The sequence below is a fragment of the Oncorhynchus kisutch genome, linkage group LG8 (genome assembly GCF_002021735.2).
Source record: "Oncorhynchus kisutch isolate 150728-3 linkage group LG8, Okis_V2, whole genome shotgun sequence".
In the NCBI taxonomy this organism is placed as follows: Eukaryota; Metazoa; Chordata; class Actinopteri; order Salmoniformes; family Salmonidae; genus Oncorhynchus; species Oncorhynchus kisutch.
Window position 1 is genome coordinate 22,851,875 of NC_034181.2, and position 17,264 is coordinate 22,869,138.

At 44.4% G+C, this 17,264-nt stretch overlaps 1 protein-coding gene across 6 annotated transcripts in view; it reads right to left on the reverse strand.

Annotated features, from left to right (window-relative positions):
• The window catches only part of fbrsl1 (fibrosin-like 1), a 149,135-nt gene that overhangs the window by 23,898 nt on the left and 107,973 nt on the right, over window positions 1-17,264 (reverse strand). For all 6 annotated transcript variants that reach the window (XM_031829867.1, XM_031829868.1, XM_020488582.2 and 3 more), the window contains exon 3: window positions 3,170-3,588. In XM_031829867.1, the coding sequence (XP_031685727.1) occupies window positions 3,170-3,576 (407 nt within the window). In that variant the 5' untranslated portion in view covers window positions 3,577-3,588. The remainder of the gene's footprint in view (window positions 1-3,169; window positions 3,589-17,264) is intronic.

Consider the following 17,264-nt stretch of genomic DNA (forward strand, 5'->3'; position numbering starts at 1 on the left):
TCACTGGATGTTGGCCAGGTGGGACGCTAGGTCAGGGCTTTGTCATGGCCATTCCAATACCTTGACTTTGTTGTCCTTAAGCCATTTTGCCACAACTTTGGAAGTATGCTTGAGGTCATTGTCCATTTGGAAGACTCATTCGCAACCAAGCTTTAACTTCCTGACTGATGTCATGAGATGATGCTTCAATATATCCACGTAATTTTCCTCCCCCATGATGTCATCTATTTTGTGAAGTGCACCAGGCCCTCCTGCAGCAAAGCACCCCCACAACATGATGGTGCCACCCCAGTGCTTCACGGGTTGGGATGGTATTCTTCGGTTTGCAAGCCTCCCCCTTTTTCCTCTAAACATAATGATGGTCATTATGGCCAAACAATTTATTTTTGTTTCATCAGTCCAGAGGACATTTCTCCAAAAAGTACGATCTTTGTCCCCACGTGCAGTTGCAAACCGTAGTCAGGCTTTTTTTATGGTGGTTTTGGAGCAGTGGCTTCTTCCTTGCTGAGTGGCCTTTCAGGTTATATCGATATAGGCCTCGTTTTACTGTGGATATAGATACTTTTGTACCTGTTTCCTCCAGCATCTTCACAAGGTCCTTTGCTGTTGTTCTGGGATTGATTTGCACTTTTCTCACCAAAGTACGTTCATCTCTAGGAGACAGAACGCGTCTCTTTCCTGAGCGGTATAACGGTTGCGTGGTCCCATGGTGTTTATACTTGCGTATGAACGTGGTACCTTCAGGCGTTTGGAAATTGCTCCCAAGACTTGGAGGTCTTGGCTGAGTTCTTTTGATTTTCCCATGACGTCAAGCAGAGGCACTAAGTTTTAAGGTAGGCCTTGAAATACATCTCCAATTGACTCAAATGACGTAAATTAGCATATCAGAAGCTTCTAAAACCATGACATCATTTTCTGGAATTTTCCAAGCTGTTCAAAGGCACAGTCAACTAAGTGTATGTAAACTTCTGACCCACTGGAATTGTGATACAGTGAATTATAAGTAAAATAATCTGTCTGTAAACAATTGTTGAAAAATTACTTGTGTCATGCACAAAGTACATGTCCTAACTGACTTGCCAAAACTATAGTTTGTTAAACTTCTTAGGGCTAGGCCCCTTTTTTCTCCACTTCCTGTCTGAATGACGTGCCCAAAGTAAACTGCCTGTAGCTCAGGCCCTGAAGCCAGGATATGCATATAATTAGTACCATTGGAAAGAAAGTTTGTGTTTGTGTTAAGAAAGAAATGTTAAAATAATGTAGGAGAATATAACACAACAGATATGGTAGGAGAAAATCCAAAGGAAAAACAACCAGAATTTCTTTTGAGGGACCATCCTCTTAGAAATTCAAGAGAAAGGTCATATTGAAAATGAGCTCCCTGGATGCAATTCCTATGGAGGCAATTTGTGTTTGGGTGCGCTATGAAGACATTATGCACCTGCTAAAATCGGTTTCCTATTGAACATACTTCTTTCCGTAAGAAATATTATAGTTTGACTACATTTTAGGGTATCTGAAGAGTAAATAGAAACGTATTTTGACTTGTTGAAACAAAGTTTAGGGGTAGATTTTCGGATTCCTTTCTCTGCATGTTGAAAGAGTGGACTACTCAAATCGATGGTGCCAACTAAATGGACGTTTTGGGATATAAAGAAGGATTTTATCTAACACAATGACACTACATGTTATAGCTTGGACCCTTTGGATGACAAATTGGAGGGAGATTTTCAAAAAGTAAGTGAATATTTAATCGTTATTTGTGAATGTATGAAACCTGTGCTGGTGGAAAAATATTTTGATGTGGGGGGCTGTCCTCAAACAATCGCATGACATCTTTTCGCTTTAATAGCTACTGTAAATCGGACAGTGCAGTTAGATTAACAAGAATTTAAGCTTTCAACCGATATAAGACACTTATATGTACATAAATGTTTAAAATCCATATAATTTATGCTTATTTATTGGAATTTCGCTCCCTCCAGTTTCACCGGAAGTTGGGACCCCTAGTCCTAAGAATTAACAATACATTTGTGGAGTGGTTGAAAAACAAGTTTTAATGACTCCAACCTAAGTGTATGTAAACTTCTGACTTCAACTGTAGATTCTGGTTCAGTGAATTTGAGTGGGTTTATTACATGACTGGAAGCTGTGTCTATGAATTCTGAGAATGTATGTGTATATGTGATGTGCTGATCTGAAATTCCATTTTGAGTACACAACATAACGACTAATGTTTTAGCTTTGATTAATTCAGCCTGTTTTGAGGATGAAATTGGGTCATTAGACAATGTCATATTTTCGAACATAAGATAGCACATTGTAGCCAAACTCATTTCGAGCTATCCTGTTATCCTTTGCTAGATACGTGACAGATCAGTGCAGGTGGAATCAACACGCTATCTGACGTAAGTCAATGAGGTATTGTATCATATCATATCAGCAAGGTATAAAGTATAAGAAGACTGCTAGGCATAACTAAACAGACCCAGATCATGTAAGAGAGCTAGGCAGAACTAAACCGACCCAGATCATGTAAGAGAGCTAGGCAGAACTAAACAGACCCAGATCATGTAAGAGAGCTAGGCAGAACTAAACAGAACCAGATCATGTAAGAGCGCTGGGCAGAACTAAACAGAACCAGATCATGTAAGAGAGCTAGGCATTACTAAACAGACTCAGATCATGTAAGAGAGCTAGGCAGAACTAAACAGACCCAGATCATGTAAGAGAGCTAGGCAGAACTAAACAGACCCAGATCATGAAAGGGAGCTAGGCATAACTAAACAGACCCAGATCATGTAGGAGAGCTAGGCAGAACTAAACAGATCCAGATCATGTAAGAGAGCTAGGCAGAACTAAACAGACCCAGATCATATAAGAGAGCTAGGCATAACTAAACAGACCCAGATCATATAAGAGAGCTAGGCAGAACTAAACAGACCCAGATCATGAAAGGGAGCTAGGCATAACTAAACAGACCCAGATCATGTAGGAGAGCTAGGCATAACTAAACAGACCCAGATCATGTAGGAGAGCTAGGCATAACTAAACAGACCCAGATCATATAAGAGAGCTAGGCATAACTAAACAGACCCAGATCATATAAGAGAGCTAGGCATAACTAAACAGACCCAGAGCATACAGATAAGATGTGGTCCTACTGTACCTGATGTCGTGCAGGCTGTTGTACTGCAGTGGGTGATGCTGGTGATGTTGGTGGCTGATGAGAGGCCTGGCGTGGTGTTGGTGCTGGGGGAGAGGGAGCGAGACAGGGACCCGATGCTCCTGGAGAGGGTGGGGCTGGGCCCTCAGCAGGGGAGGGGTGGGAATGGGCAGCGCCCGGTCTGACTCTCTCTTGATGAGGAGGGGGGGGCGGGGAGGAGAGCCGCACCCTTGGGTGGGGCTGAGGGGGGGCTGCCGCGGTGGCAGAGGGGGCAGGGGAGCCCGTAGGCGGGGAGGCCGGGGTGGGGCTGGACACACGCGGAGTGAAGGACACCTCGTTACTCTGCTCCTGGCTACGCTGGAGCCCTGATACTTTGGCCGAGCTGACAGCCTTGGACTCTGGATTCTCATTCGTCGTCACACCTGCAGAGGCAAAGAGACAAGGAATGTTAAGGGAGGATGTAGATATACCATTGCCTGGTGTACTGAAAAAGCTGGGAGAAGTGTCTGTCTAACTGTTATTGAGAACCATGTGTGCAGATGAAAAAGAAAAACTAATACACTACATGACCAAAAGTATGTGGACACCTGCTCGTCGAACATCTCATTTCAAAATCATGGGCATTAATATGGAGTTGCTTCCCCCTTTGCTGCTATAACAGCCTCCACTCTTCTGGGAAGGCTTTCCACTAGGTGTTGGAACATTGCTGCGGGGAGATGCTTCCATTCAGTCACAAGAACATTATAGAGGTCGGCCACAGAGCCTGGCTCGCAGTCGGCGTTCCAATTAATCCCAAAGGTGTTTGAAGGGTCAGGCCTCTGTGCAGGCCAGTCAAGTTCTTCCACACCGATCTCAACAAACCATTTCTGTATGGACCTCGCTTTGTGCATGGGGGCATTACCATGCTGAAACAGGAAAATGCCTTCCCTAAACTGTTGCCACAAAGATAGGAGCACAGAATCATCTAGAATGTAATTGTATGCTGTAGCATTAAAAGTTCCCTTCATTGGAACTAAGGGGACAAGCCAGATCCATGAAAAACAGCCCCAGACCATTATTCCTCCTCCACCAAACCTTACAGTTGGCACTATACATTGGGGCAGGTACTGTGCTCCTGGCATCCGCCAAACCCAGATTCATCCGTTGGACTGCCAGATGGGGAAGCGTGATTCATCACTCCAGAGAAAGCATTTCCACTGCTCCAGAGTCCAATGGCGGGGAGCTAAACCTAGGGCTGAATACTGCCCCCTTTGGAGGAAGTGCGTGCCCATAGTAAACTGAAAATATTTTTTCAAAAAATTGCTAATATATGCATATAATAATAATTATTGAATAGAAAACACTCTAAAGTTTCTAAAACCGTTTAAATTATGTCTGTATGTAAAGCAGAACTCCCAGGGCAGCCTTTCTTCCAAACACCCTCTTGGCAACAGAAAAGTTGGGACAACTTTGACGTCATCGCCCCCACCCTTCCCAACCAGCTACGGATCCAGGAACAGTTTCTATGTGTTCAGCGCGATGTCTGCTTTCAAATGATGCATTCTTTGTGAGAATCTCGCGCGCCCCCGTCCTTTGGCGGGCTAAAACATTCGGGTCACGCGAAAATACATGCACTCTATTGCGCGCGTCGGTCTCTTTTTCCATGAAACACCAATTGACGTCGGTTTGTCTGTTCGCGCTGATCTTTGTTTTACATGATTAAAACATCCTAAAGCTCGATTCTGCACTTAGTTTGACCAGTTTAGTCGACATATAATATGTAATTTTGAAGTTTTGATGAGCAAGAGTGCGGGACCAGAAGTCATTTTGGGTGCATTTCAGCTGAAGCTGTTGGCATATGCTAATACAGAGACACACAACTTGAAACCAAACAATGTATTGGGTAAGTATAACTCCTTCCACGTCTTCTGATCGAAGAACATCAAAGGTAAGGGAATATTTATGTGGTTAATTTTGGGTTTCTGTGCTCTCCAAACGTAGAGGAGACATACTGCTAATATCTGAGCGCCGCCTCATATTGTAGCCTAGTGAACGAATTCTGTAACGTTAAAAATAAATGTAACACAGCGGTTGCATTAAGAAGAAGTGTATCTTTGTAACTATATGTAGAACATGTATATTTAGTCATGTGTATTGCTTGTTATCTGACGTTATCTGTCGGAGCTATCATCATTTCTCCGGACATTTGAGTAGCATTTTTCAAAAATGTCGTCATTGTAAACAGAGATTTATGGATATAAATAGCATATTATAGATTTTTTTTTTTTACTGTGTAACGTCCTATTACTGTCATCTGATGAAGATTTTCAAAAGGTTAGTGAATTATTTATTTTTTAATCCTGCTTTTATAATTTTATATTTTCTGGGACAAAATGGCCGCCTCTTGTCTTTTGTTTCGGTGGTGGTCTAATATAAATGTGTGGTGTGTTTTCGCCGTAAAACATTTTAGAAATCTGACTTGCTGGGTAGATGAACAAGGTGTTTATCTTCATTTGAGCTATTGGACTTGTATAGGTGTGGAGGTTAAATATTTCTAAGAATATTTTTTCGCATTTTGCGTTATGGTAATGAGCTGAGCCTGTAGTCACGATCCCGGATCCGGGATGGGTAGTATCAAGAGTTAACACCACTCCAGCCGAAGCGTAGCATGGTGATCTTAGGCTTGTGTACGGCTGCTTTAAGCTCCCGACAAACAGTTTTTGTGCTGACGTTGCTTCCAGAGACAGTTTGGAACACGGTAGTGAGAACAGATGACCGAGGATAGATGATTTTTATGCGCTACATGCTTCAGCACTCGGCGGTCCCGTTCTGGGAGTTTGTGTGGCCTACCACTTTGCTGCTGAGCCGTTGTTGCTCCTAGACATTTCCACTTCACAATAACAGCACATACAGTTGACCGGGGCAGCTCTAGTAGGGCAGAAATTTGACGAACTGACTTGTTGGAAAGGACACTGAGCTCTTCAGTAAGGCCATTCTATTGCCAATGTTTGTCAATGGAGATTGCATTGCTGTGTGCTTGATTTTATACACCTGGCAGCAACGGGTGTGGCTGAAATAGCCGAATCCACTAATTTGAAGGGGTGTCCACATACTTTTGTATATATAGTGTATCTGCCTGCCTCCCCTGTCCCCTCCCCTCTCTCCCTCACCGTACTGCCTCTACACGTCTCCTACCCAAGGATCCCTTTTTCTTTCCCTCCCTAGGTTTTATGAAGTGTTTAATCAGGTCATTTTCATGCTTGACTATAATCAGATGATCCAATTTCTGCGAGCGATCCAGTCAGTATGAATAAATCACACCTAATTAAAGTTAAATGCCACTACTATTCAGGGCTTTGCTGAGCACACAATCTGGCATGAAATAATTATGTTTCAATTGTGCTGTGAAAAGAGATCACGGCCCCTTATCATGGCCTTGCTGCGTCTTCACCCCACAGATCTTTCAAGGGATTTCTAAAGCTGTAGGCTACAGCCAAACACTTTGAACCCAGCCAGCTACTTCATCTGGGTCCCTGGGAAGACAAGGAGCTTTTGTAACGAGGAGAATTCCAATGAATTTCCATATTCAGTACCAAGAGCATAACATTTTAATGGGCTACAATGTTTCTACTAAATAAATAATGCCACAGAGAACTTTAATTGGCTTTAATTGGAATCTATAGGCAAAAAGCCCTGCTCGAGAAAATGGTGGCTGACAAGTGCTAGTGGTGATAAAGGCATATTTCACTGTGTTTTCCTGACCACAGTCAGCTCTCTTCATAACAAAATGCAGGGTGAATGGAATATGCCTAACCAAGACAGTGGTAGCAGCATTACACCTAAAATATAGGTTTCAAATGAGCAAATCACCTGGGAAGTGGAATCACTCTGAATACAGAAATATAACCTACAAGTAAAGAGAACAAATATTAAAGAGGAAGGAGAAAATGGAGAGACAGATTGAGATAGAGGGAGAGAAAGAAAGACAGACTGGGACAGAATGGCCCTTTAACCATCTCTAACTTCTGCCTCTAATGCAGCAGAGATTCAAGAAGGCTTACTAGAGCCTCAATTAAACAGCTCCATGGGAGTCTCAGAGTGCCGCAGAGAGCAGCCAGTGACAAATGAGAGCTAGCCTACTGCCTCTAGCAGCCAGTGAGAGCTCAGCTCCTCAGAGCAGGCAGACTCCTATTGGAATATCTAGGGCTTAATAGAACCCGCTTAATCATCCAAGGATTCTAACGCCCATAAAAGGGTAATAAAACGCTGTATGGAGATTTTAAACACGTTCCCCCTTCGCCTTTACAGGAGCAGCGGGGGAGGCAAAGGTGTCACGACTTTCCAAATGAATTCAGGTCTGGGTATAATAATACGGCTTTATTATAAAAAGGGTCTTAAATAAGGATTCCTTGTCTGGGTAGGCCGAGAGAGAGCGAGAGAACGAGCGCGAGAGAGAGAAAATGAGAGCGAGGCAAATAATTATCTGTCGAAATGTCGCCCTTCACTGACGTTGCCGTGGAAACCCCTCTCTTTCCTAGACACATTGTGGAGGAAGGAAGCCAATAGGACGGCTGAGGCTGTAATACTGAGGACACAATGAGCGGTGGTGGGTTATCTTAATGATGATTATAATGGGGTGTAATGGAGGCAGGGGGGACCTGATGTGTCAGCCTGAGACTCTCTATCTCCTCATTAAAACAGTTTGCCAGACTAGACCAGGCCGAGGGAGGGGCCGTACACTTCACACGCGCACACACACATGCACACACACACACAGCCAGGTTCTGCCTTCTCATTCTAATGAAGGGCAGGATCTGATTGTGAATGTGTTATGGTCACATTACAATCCCTATTACTGTCTGGTATGCCTAGGGGCTGATGGTAACATGGTATGCTATCATATATGGCCCTCAGCTACTATCTGGTTCATACTGTGTTGAGCATATGCCTACAGCAAACACACAGAGACATGAGAAGTGATCCATCAATGGAACAACATGTTTGTTATTGTTGAGAATGTACCAATCCCATAACAAGTTTAGATTGTATTCTTGTCTGATGGTAAAGCGAGGGCCTGGTAGTATCCAAGTGACAGGAATTCTTCTCTGACATGTTTCATCACAGGGATTAATGCTGTTACAAGAACATTTCAATTAGTAATACTTACCTACCGCCCAAAGCACCATTTCACTGTTAATACTGTCACCGCCCAAAGCAACTAACAGCTCTCCTCGCAACTGAATCTGATGACTGTCAACTGTAGTTCCACAGTCAATCACAACCTTCAGGTTTAAACTTCTCCTTCATCTCTCAGGAGAAAATGTTATCTTCCTGAACTTCATTCAGCAGGCAAGCCAAACTGCACCAATAAACATCTGAGATAGTCATTCAAATTAAGCCGTAACATGGGTACAAAAACATGAAAACACATGGAACAGATTGAGAAAAAGCAGTGCTTGAGGACAGCCCCACTGTGTATGTCCTAGGCCTGGTTAGGGCTCGAGGAGACAGTGATACTCCCGTATTCAGTGCACGGGAGGTCAGGGACAATTCATCGGTTAGTGCACAATTTGACATTGACACTCCCTTGGGGAGTGTTGGCATCACTGTTCACCAGATGACATTTCAGGCCACTATTGATCTTTCTATGGTTGTTCCCGTGGCCTGCGTACTCTGGGGATTTGGTGTGGCACTGAGAGAAGGGAGGAGGGGATGGAGGGAGGAATGGAATGAGGGATGGAGGGAGGGGGTGGATGAATGGATGGAGAGACAAATGGATGGACGAAGAGAGGGAAAGCGGGATAGATGGAGGGGGGGTGGATGAATGGATGGAGAGACAAATGGATGGACGAAGAGAGGGAAATCCGGGATAGATGGAGGGAGGGGGTGGATGAATGGATGGACGAAGAGAGGGAAAGCGGGATAGATGGAGGGGGGGGGGGGTGGATGAATGGATGGACGAAGAGAGGGAAAGCGGGATAGATGGAGGGAGGGGGAAAGGGACACCAGATGGACGACATGCTTCAGGACACCCCCTCTGTGACTGATGTGTCCATCGGGGACGAGGGTGACCTCTGTGACCCCTGGGGTCGTTCCACAGCTGTCCTGTCTCTGACACCCTTCACATCTGACCCTCTCTGTCCCCCTGGAACATCTGGGCACCACTCCTCTCCCCTCCATCCCTCCCTCTACACTGACAGGGTTCGTTCCAAATTGCACCCTATTCCCTTTACATATCCCTATGGGTCCTGGTCAAAAGTAGTGAACTATATAGTGAAAAGGGTGCTATTTGGAACGCACCCAGAGAGACAGAGCGGGCAGATGGTCTGTGCTGCCAGCAACCAGAGCCATCAATAAAGGATTAGGTGGTCCATCATGACACCATGTCTCTCACAGAGAGAGACCATTATGTCAGTCTGAGGAGATTGACTGATATTTGATGAGTCTTGGATGTTTTACATGTAAATGCAGGTTGTGCATTACTTGTATTTATTTTTACCCTACCAGCCCGCTCCTGATTACAGCAGACTAACGGACAAAATGTTTCGCCCACATGTACGGTACATGAAGTTAAATAATTATACATACAGTATATTCCAAATTTCCTCAAGTGCTGAATTTTCACACACAGCGGCCAATCCATCATTCATTCTGATGTTAACTCCAACCTTCCAATGTCCACAGACTAACCAATCTTTCCCAGTATAATACAATTTTGCTATTTCCTTTTGCAATACATTCCTCCATTTTACTGTGATGTCTTGAACCTCCCTATTTCTACCATTTCTACTGATATTGCCCTAAAAAGGAATACTTTACCAAAAGTATAATGGTATTTCCCATTGACTGATCGTGCATGACTTCACATAAACCCCTCTCCTCTTGGGGAGAATAGGTTGTGAATAAGAGGTTGTCCATAATCAATTATCAATGAACAAAATACAAGAGGATTTCAATGAAACAACAACAGACCATTGAGAGCCAAAGCAGTTCTACTGTGTATAATTACTATTTTTGCATCCAAACATATTGGTTTACTTTAGTAGATACCCAAATGAAGGATGACTTGCAAATAATAGAACATAACTCTTTGTCAACGCTTTGTCAACGCTTTGTCAACGCTTTGCCATTTATTTCAGGCACACCTGGGATGGCCACCTGCAAACGAGCCCGACCTCCCTCTGGATTAGATATCTAAATCATGTCCTAATTCAGTCGCCAACCAAACCATCACTCATGCAAATCAGAGAGGTGTATGAATAACCTGGCCACCACAGCCACCACCGCCAATGTATGCAGTACAACCAAGAGAGAGGGGGAGTAATAAACCTGTATGCAAATAAAGTTTTAAAGTTAGAACATAGGGGTATGTAAATTCTCTCCATCATGACCAGAGGCCATTGAAGCCTGGCGCTGTGAAAAGAGAGAAGAGATCCAAGCCACCCCAGTCATCGCAGTCACCTCGCCCACCGGGCATTCTCATTTACAAGGCAAACTCTGCGGTTCGCTCACATCACATCATCACTTTACCAGAACATGAACAGTCTGGGACGTCCACAAAAAAAAGGATATATCAAAAATAAATAAATAAAGTGAGGAGTCTCCTGAAGAAGTTGGAGGAGGCAGACGGTTCTGTAGAAAACACACTCCACCTTGATCTCCCTTCCAGCTTGGCACTGCTCAAACAGGAAACTTTCTTGTTTCTCAGTAGTGGAATTCACAACGTTGAGCTTTTTCCTCTTTGACCTCTCTAGCGTCTGTCTGTGCATGCCAAGGCCTAGCTACCTCTAGCTCACGACTGAGTGGCTGTGGAAAATGACTAAAACAGGTACTGGCAGGAGACAGGAAACCCACGCAGCCTTGGGAATCAACACCTCATTGCTGCTTGCCTGCCTGCGATCCATTCTGTTACAAGAAGAAAAACAGAAAGAGGCGGAGTGGTTTGATCTAAATGATTTTGGAGGATAATGAAGGAATGGGAGCCCGGCTAGCTGAGTAGCAGCAAATCGTCACGTTAATAATCAAATCACAGTGAAATATGCGATGGTCAGTTTCTTCATCCTCACACTGTTTAATCTGCCTGGGAGCGTTTGGAATGGCATTTAGTGGGAGGCCAAGGCAATGCTTTGTGAAATCACTCAGAGATGTTAATGGGAAATGAACAGGGAGAGGCTGCCAAGATATGTAGAAAGTGGGGACAGCTGGCGTGTTTCAATTAGTTCTGTCCATTGCAGCTGACAAAAGGACTCGGATGGCAACAGAATGGGATGGGTGTGAAGCTGTAACACGTTTACTGTCAAAGCCTGCACATCCACTGTGGGCACCTAATGTTCATTTGGAAGAGCTGGGCTGGCAGCCCTGTCTGGTATGAATCAGTGTCTCTGTTTCTGCATGCTGCGCTTGGATTCAAATCCACATGGACATATGTGGCACCAGGCATATGCCATCTTCTCCTGTGGCACGTGATTGCTGTCGAAGGGGGTGATGCAGATTAGCACCTTTTGTAAAAACTCACAGAGGTCTCTGAAACGAGGTGTTCTGGTCCCCCTTGGTCAGTTCAGAGAAATGATCAGAGACTATATTGATAAATGTGTCTGTTTTAAAAAATACATATTTTGTAATTTTGTATATTGTATGTTGAATGTATTTATGCAGAATTCATCTGAAAAAGGGACCCTCGTCTCAGTAGGACTTCCCTGTCAATATAAAGGTTTATTAATAAAAGTATGGATGCCTGTATGTTCTGACTGGACAAAATCTGGCCCAAGCCATGTATTTCTGCTTCAGTGGTGGCCAAACTAGACCCTTGTTCCACTCTAAACTTTAATTAAACTCTGGTCACAATGAGTTCCAGAAGGACAAGACCCCTTCACCCCCTCCCAAACCCTAAAACCCATCACTCCCAGCCTCATCTGAAAACCCCTCGGGTCGTATGAGGTCAGTGCCACTGAGACTTCCTGAAGAAAAGAGGGCGGATGACATCTTTCAGCCTTTCAACATAAAGCTCAAGTCTAATGGCTCTTCTGACACACACAGGCCACCCTGCAGTCTGGAATGTGACCCCTTTCACCGTTGTTGACCCCTGACCATGGCAGTTGCCCTGGAGACTGTGTGGACAGACAGACAGCGGGAGAAACATCTATGAACTTCAAGGAAATCTCAGGAAGTTGTGATGTGCGGTGCGGCGTGGAGCTGAGCGCACTAGCCTTATCAATCCATTAATTAGCACGACACACTCGCCTACTGGACTCGAACGCAGTGGCGGCAGCTGTCTCGATTGATTACAGGAGAGGACGCAGCGGTGCAATTACCTAGATGACTGGAGACAACGCCTGCCACTTCTAATAAAGGCTCTGGACTCCTGTTCCCCATCATGGAGCAGTGGAGAGAGAAAACCAACCAATGAACCAACCAAGTATCCCCGCCTTTCCTCCTCGATACCTTCAAGACCTTTTCAGAGTCTCTACAGGGCACCACAAAGCTCAGTGTGGGCTGTAATTCTTTAGCTGTGTGGAAGCTTTACTTAGGCTTGCATAATGCCTTAGCAATCTCAACAATACTGCGTTGTTGCCCTGCAGGACAGCATGCTTTATTGAGACCAGCAGCTGGTTTACATACCACACAGAAAAGAGGGAAAAACAGGACAGAAAAACAAGACCTCCAAGCTTCAAGTCTCAGCAGAGATGTGTTTTTAGGATATGCTTTTTCCTGGGGATCTGGAGATGTAAATAAAGGTACTCCACCACACCAGTTCAAGAATGAACCTGCAATGAGCCCACATGTCACTAAGTGGATATAGTATTATCTTTCAGTGACTGATTACTTCTCAATGGAAGGAAATGGCTGAATGAAAATCCTTCAACAGATCCCAAGTGGCATGACAGGGAGCTGAAAGAGCCTGCATACTTGTCTTCTCCACTCTGATCTCTATTTCAATATATAGCCTCACTGTTCTCCCCTCTTGACCCCCAAAGCAAAGCAACAATTGGAAGGTTGACAGCTCTTCACCATTTGTCATACCATCATTCAATGTTTTGTCGTTTGCGGCCATAGCCGTTCAGAACCATGAAGGGGTAGGATAAATATTTTCTGCTAGATTGTGTTTCGTCAAGTGCTTTCAAGATAACTGTGTCAATTCGCTTTGAATTGGACTGTGGGTTTTAGTAAAGATATTGATGTAGATTCCCACCTGTTTAATCCAAATGATTAAAAATTGTGCTTTTATAAAGAGCGGGATATGGATCGCTTTCCAGTAAAATACTAGTACAGCAAGCTTCTTAGTGAAGCTAAGCTTACATTCAACAACAAGAACAATGTCGTCAGTTAGAATGAGATCATCCATCGACTGTTGCATGTTTCTGTAATGTTTCCATGTTTTACCTTGGTGTTATTGCATGCCCAGCCTTCGAGTCTCTACGGGCTCCAATGATCAAAGGCTTTAGATTGCTGCCTGAATACCTACAGTATGTACTCATTAGAGCTTGTCAATGGTCTACCCTTCACCAATGCATTCCTGCTTCCAATTGAAATTCCACACAGATGTCTCACATTGCACTCATCCAAGAATCACAAAGACTAGCCTATAAATCACAGTTTTTCAGAGTAAATATATGCTCTCAGAAACAGATAGGCCTAGCTCCTAAATGCAAAAGATTGACCTATGCCTATTGGATGGGCTTGTGCACAGGACACATACAATGCCTGAGACAAAATTAACGATTCATGGATTAATGGGTAATCCAAGGAAATGAAATATATACCGTTTGTAATGGACCAAACAGAATAAGAAGAATGCACTTTTATTGATTCAGATAAAACCACTAGCAGACTGTTAAATATGAGTTTCCATGATAAATACACCCACTGTTGTTCATCCCCTACATGAGGAACAACACTATCTACCAGACCAGGGTAGGGGGGGGGGGGTGGAGGGCTGTTTCTCTATAGATATCAACTCGGTGATATTGAAAGTGCCCGAGGTTAGGTTTCAAATGCAAGGACACAAGCTGTCCAGTAGACAGACACACTGATGCAATCAACACCACACCTATAGGAGGACTATGTTCAGAGTGTAACCAGTGCTAAGCTGCTCCTGGGGTGCTTAACCATTAGGCTAGTGCTGCAGATGGAGACGGGACAGCTGTTGAATATGAGAGAGCGAGAGAGAGAGCGAGAGAGTGAGTGAGTGAGTGAGTGAGTGAGTGAGTGAGTGAGTGAGTGAGTGAGTGAGTGAGTGAGTGAGTGAGTGAGTGAGTGAAAGCGAGAGAGAGAGAAATGCCATTTTCCTCCTCTAATTGCCATACATTGAAAATGAGTAAATCTCAGCAGAAAATAGAAAATAGCTCCACTTCATTAGTCAGAGCTGAAGACAGTGAAGGAGGGGATGTTTGTAAATGGCACACAGAGAGGGGAAGAAAGACAGAAAGATAGCCCCTTTTGCTATACATCTCTTGTCAAAGCTGATGACATACAGTGAGGGAAAAAAAGTATTTGATCCCCTTCTGATTTTGTACGTTTGCCCACTGACAAAGAAATGATCAGTCTATAATTTTAATGGTAGGTTTATTTGAACAGTGAGAGACAGAATAACAACAACAAAAACCAGAAAAACACACGTCAAAAATGTTATAAATTGATTTGCATTTTAATGAGGGAAATAAGTAATTGACTTATGTAGTCTCTCACTGTTCAAATAAACCTACCATTAAAATGATAGACTGATCATTTCTTTGTCAGTGGGCAAATCAGCGGGGATCAAATACCTTTTTCCCTCACTGTTATAAGACTAAGGTGCAGATGTTTAGACTAGTTCTCATGCAGAGCTTAACTAGAAAGACACACAAAGCCTCCTCCACTGTTTGGGATCCCTCATGTCCTCCACACAGACAACAAAAGGGGTGAGAATACGCTGGTGTATCAGGTTAGCAAACACTCCCAGTGCCTCCTAGCACCCAATCCATCATTCTTGATTAGAGTGCTGCCATGAAGAGCAAGAGGGAGAGAGAGAGAGCCATAAACACGCATTCAGAGGGAGAGAGGAAAGGAAGGAGGGAAGAAGGGAGGGAGAGAGAGAGAGAGGGGAAGTTAATAAGGCAGAGGAGAGGAGAGAGGGAGCAGAGGGCAGGAAGTCATGTCAAGAAAACTAATGGAGACAAGCCCATGAGCTGTGGGGCTATTGTGGGCTGACTCCCTGCTGCAGGACACACAACTCTGTCTGCTCTCATCACTGACATACACACACACAGACACACACACACATACACACACACACATACACATACACACACACAAGCACACTTTGTGCTGACAGGGCCTGAGGAACTGGGCCAACACTCGGCAGCACAAGAGTAGCCATGTTAGTCAGTTTCAAAACTGATATGAGCTGTAGCATTTCACTTTACTGCTCTACGTGCAGAGAATAATTGATTTGTTTTGAGCACAGAGATGGAGAAGGTGTGACGGCTGGGGGATTTGGAGCCAAGGGAGAAATTGGACTCTGATTCAGGAGATGAAACCGGTCTAAACAACTGGAGGAGCTTCTGGCTCACTGTTACACACGGCAAGCTGAAATGGAACAAATCAAATACTTGACTATTATCTGATGATGATTTCACAGTACCCGTAGCATCTGCATGCTGTCTTAAACCTCTGGATGGGAAAGACAAAAACCAGACTGAGGTATCTCTCTCTGAGTTGATTGTGTGTAAATGCTTGTGCTAAAAGTGTCTCAAGTGTATTTTATTAGCTTTAAAGGGGTTGAGGCACAGACGGCTCATCCTCTCTGAAGACCCTGACCCCTCTACTTCCATTTCTGACGCACCTGATCCAAGATTAGCCTGGCGTTACAGTGGGCTTGTGCTGATAATACTGTTAACACACAGCACTATACTACAGCTGGTCTACAGGGCCTCCTGTAGGGCCTCCTGTAGGGCCTCCTGTAGGGCCTCCTGTAGGGCCTCCTGTAGGGCCTCCTGTAGGGCCTCCTGTAGGGCCTCCTGTAGGGCCTCCTGTAGGGCCTCCTGTAGGGCCTCCTGTGCTGCCCAGCACAACACTGCATCCACTTAGTCTATCACTCAGTCAACACACCCACTCCAAACCTTAGGCTGGCCATACCGCACATCTGGATGAAGTCCTTTGTAAAGAAAACAAAAAGCATCCAACTATCTCAAGACCATTACATCTATTTGTAAGGCATGTGTGTCTGTGTAAAATAGTTGACCTATGTAGTGATAACTGGTGCTCAGTGCTCCCTAGGTGATGTAGAACTGTCTCTACTCTCCTCTATTTCTACCCAAAGCAAACAGCACTGGTCTCTCAGTCCTGCTGCTTCCTCCTCTCCACAGCAGCACTAGAATAACAGGCTCTCTAGTCGCTTCTCTGGGTGTCTGAATAGGGCATTAGAGTGAGCAGCCATTAGTGGGCCAGTCAGAGTCGACCGGGCCCAGAACCACAGAATGGGGAATACCAGCGGTAGCCAAAACCAACAGCCAAACAGCAGACCCCGTGTCTGAACGAATTACCGCTTGTCTCTCTTAACAAAATATGGAGAGCGATTAATAACGCTGGCAAGGCCATGCGGGGGTAAAATATGGAGTCTGATTTGAGCACAACTCTCCTCAGTGGTGCATATCTCATTACTCATTTGGTCATGTGTTGAGTTCAGGGCTAATTACCGGGGTCTATCACTACTAACCCTATATGTGTGGTGGACTTTGGAACAGAGAATGCTGTAGTCTGTAGTCTCAGCCTGCTGCGTGGTAGCAGACAGAGAGGCTCTGTCTTAAAGTGAGCACTGACACCAACACATACACTAACTTTATGTTGCCACATGATGGAGAGCTAGTGTACTGTACAAACACCAGAAGTGGACCACCCGACTCTTATGATAATACTTCATATGCCACGGCTGATATTTCTGTTTGCTTGGACTCATGCTTCCCTAGCGTGGACTCTCATCTCACACAGCATCCTTCTGGCATGCCCCCTCCCTCAGCGTATAGAGTATGGATGTTTTCCTCCCTGTCATGGAATTTAAACCCTTTTATGTCCATCCTGTTCTTGGCTACGGATTTCTCCTCTTTCTAAGCATGTGTGAACTGCTTCCCAAAACGTCAAATCC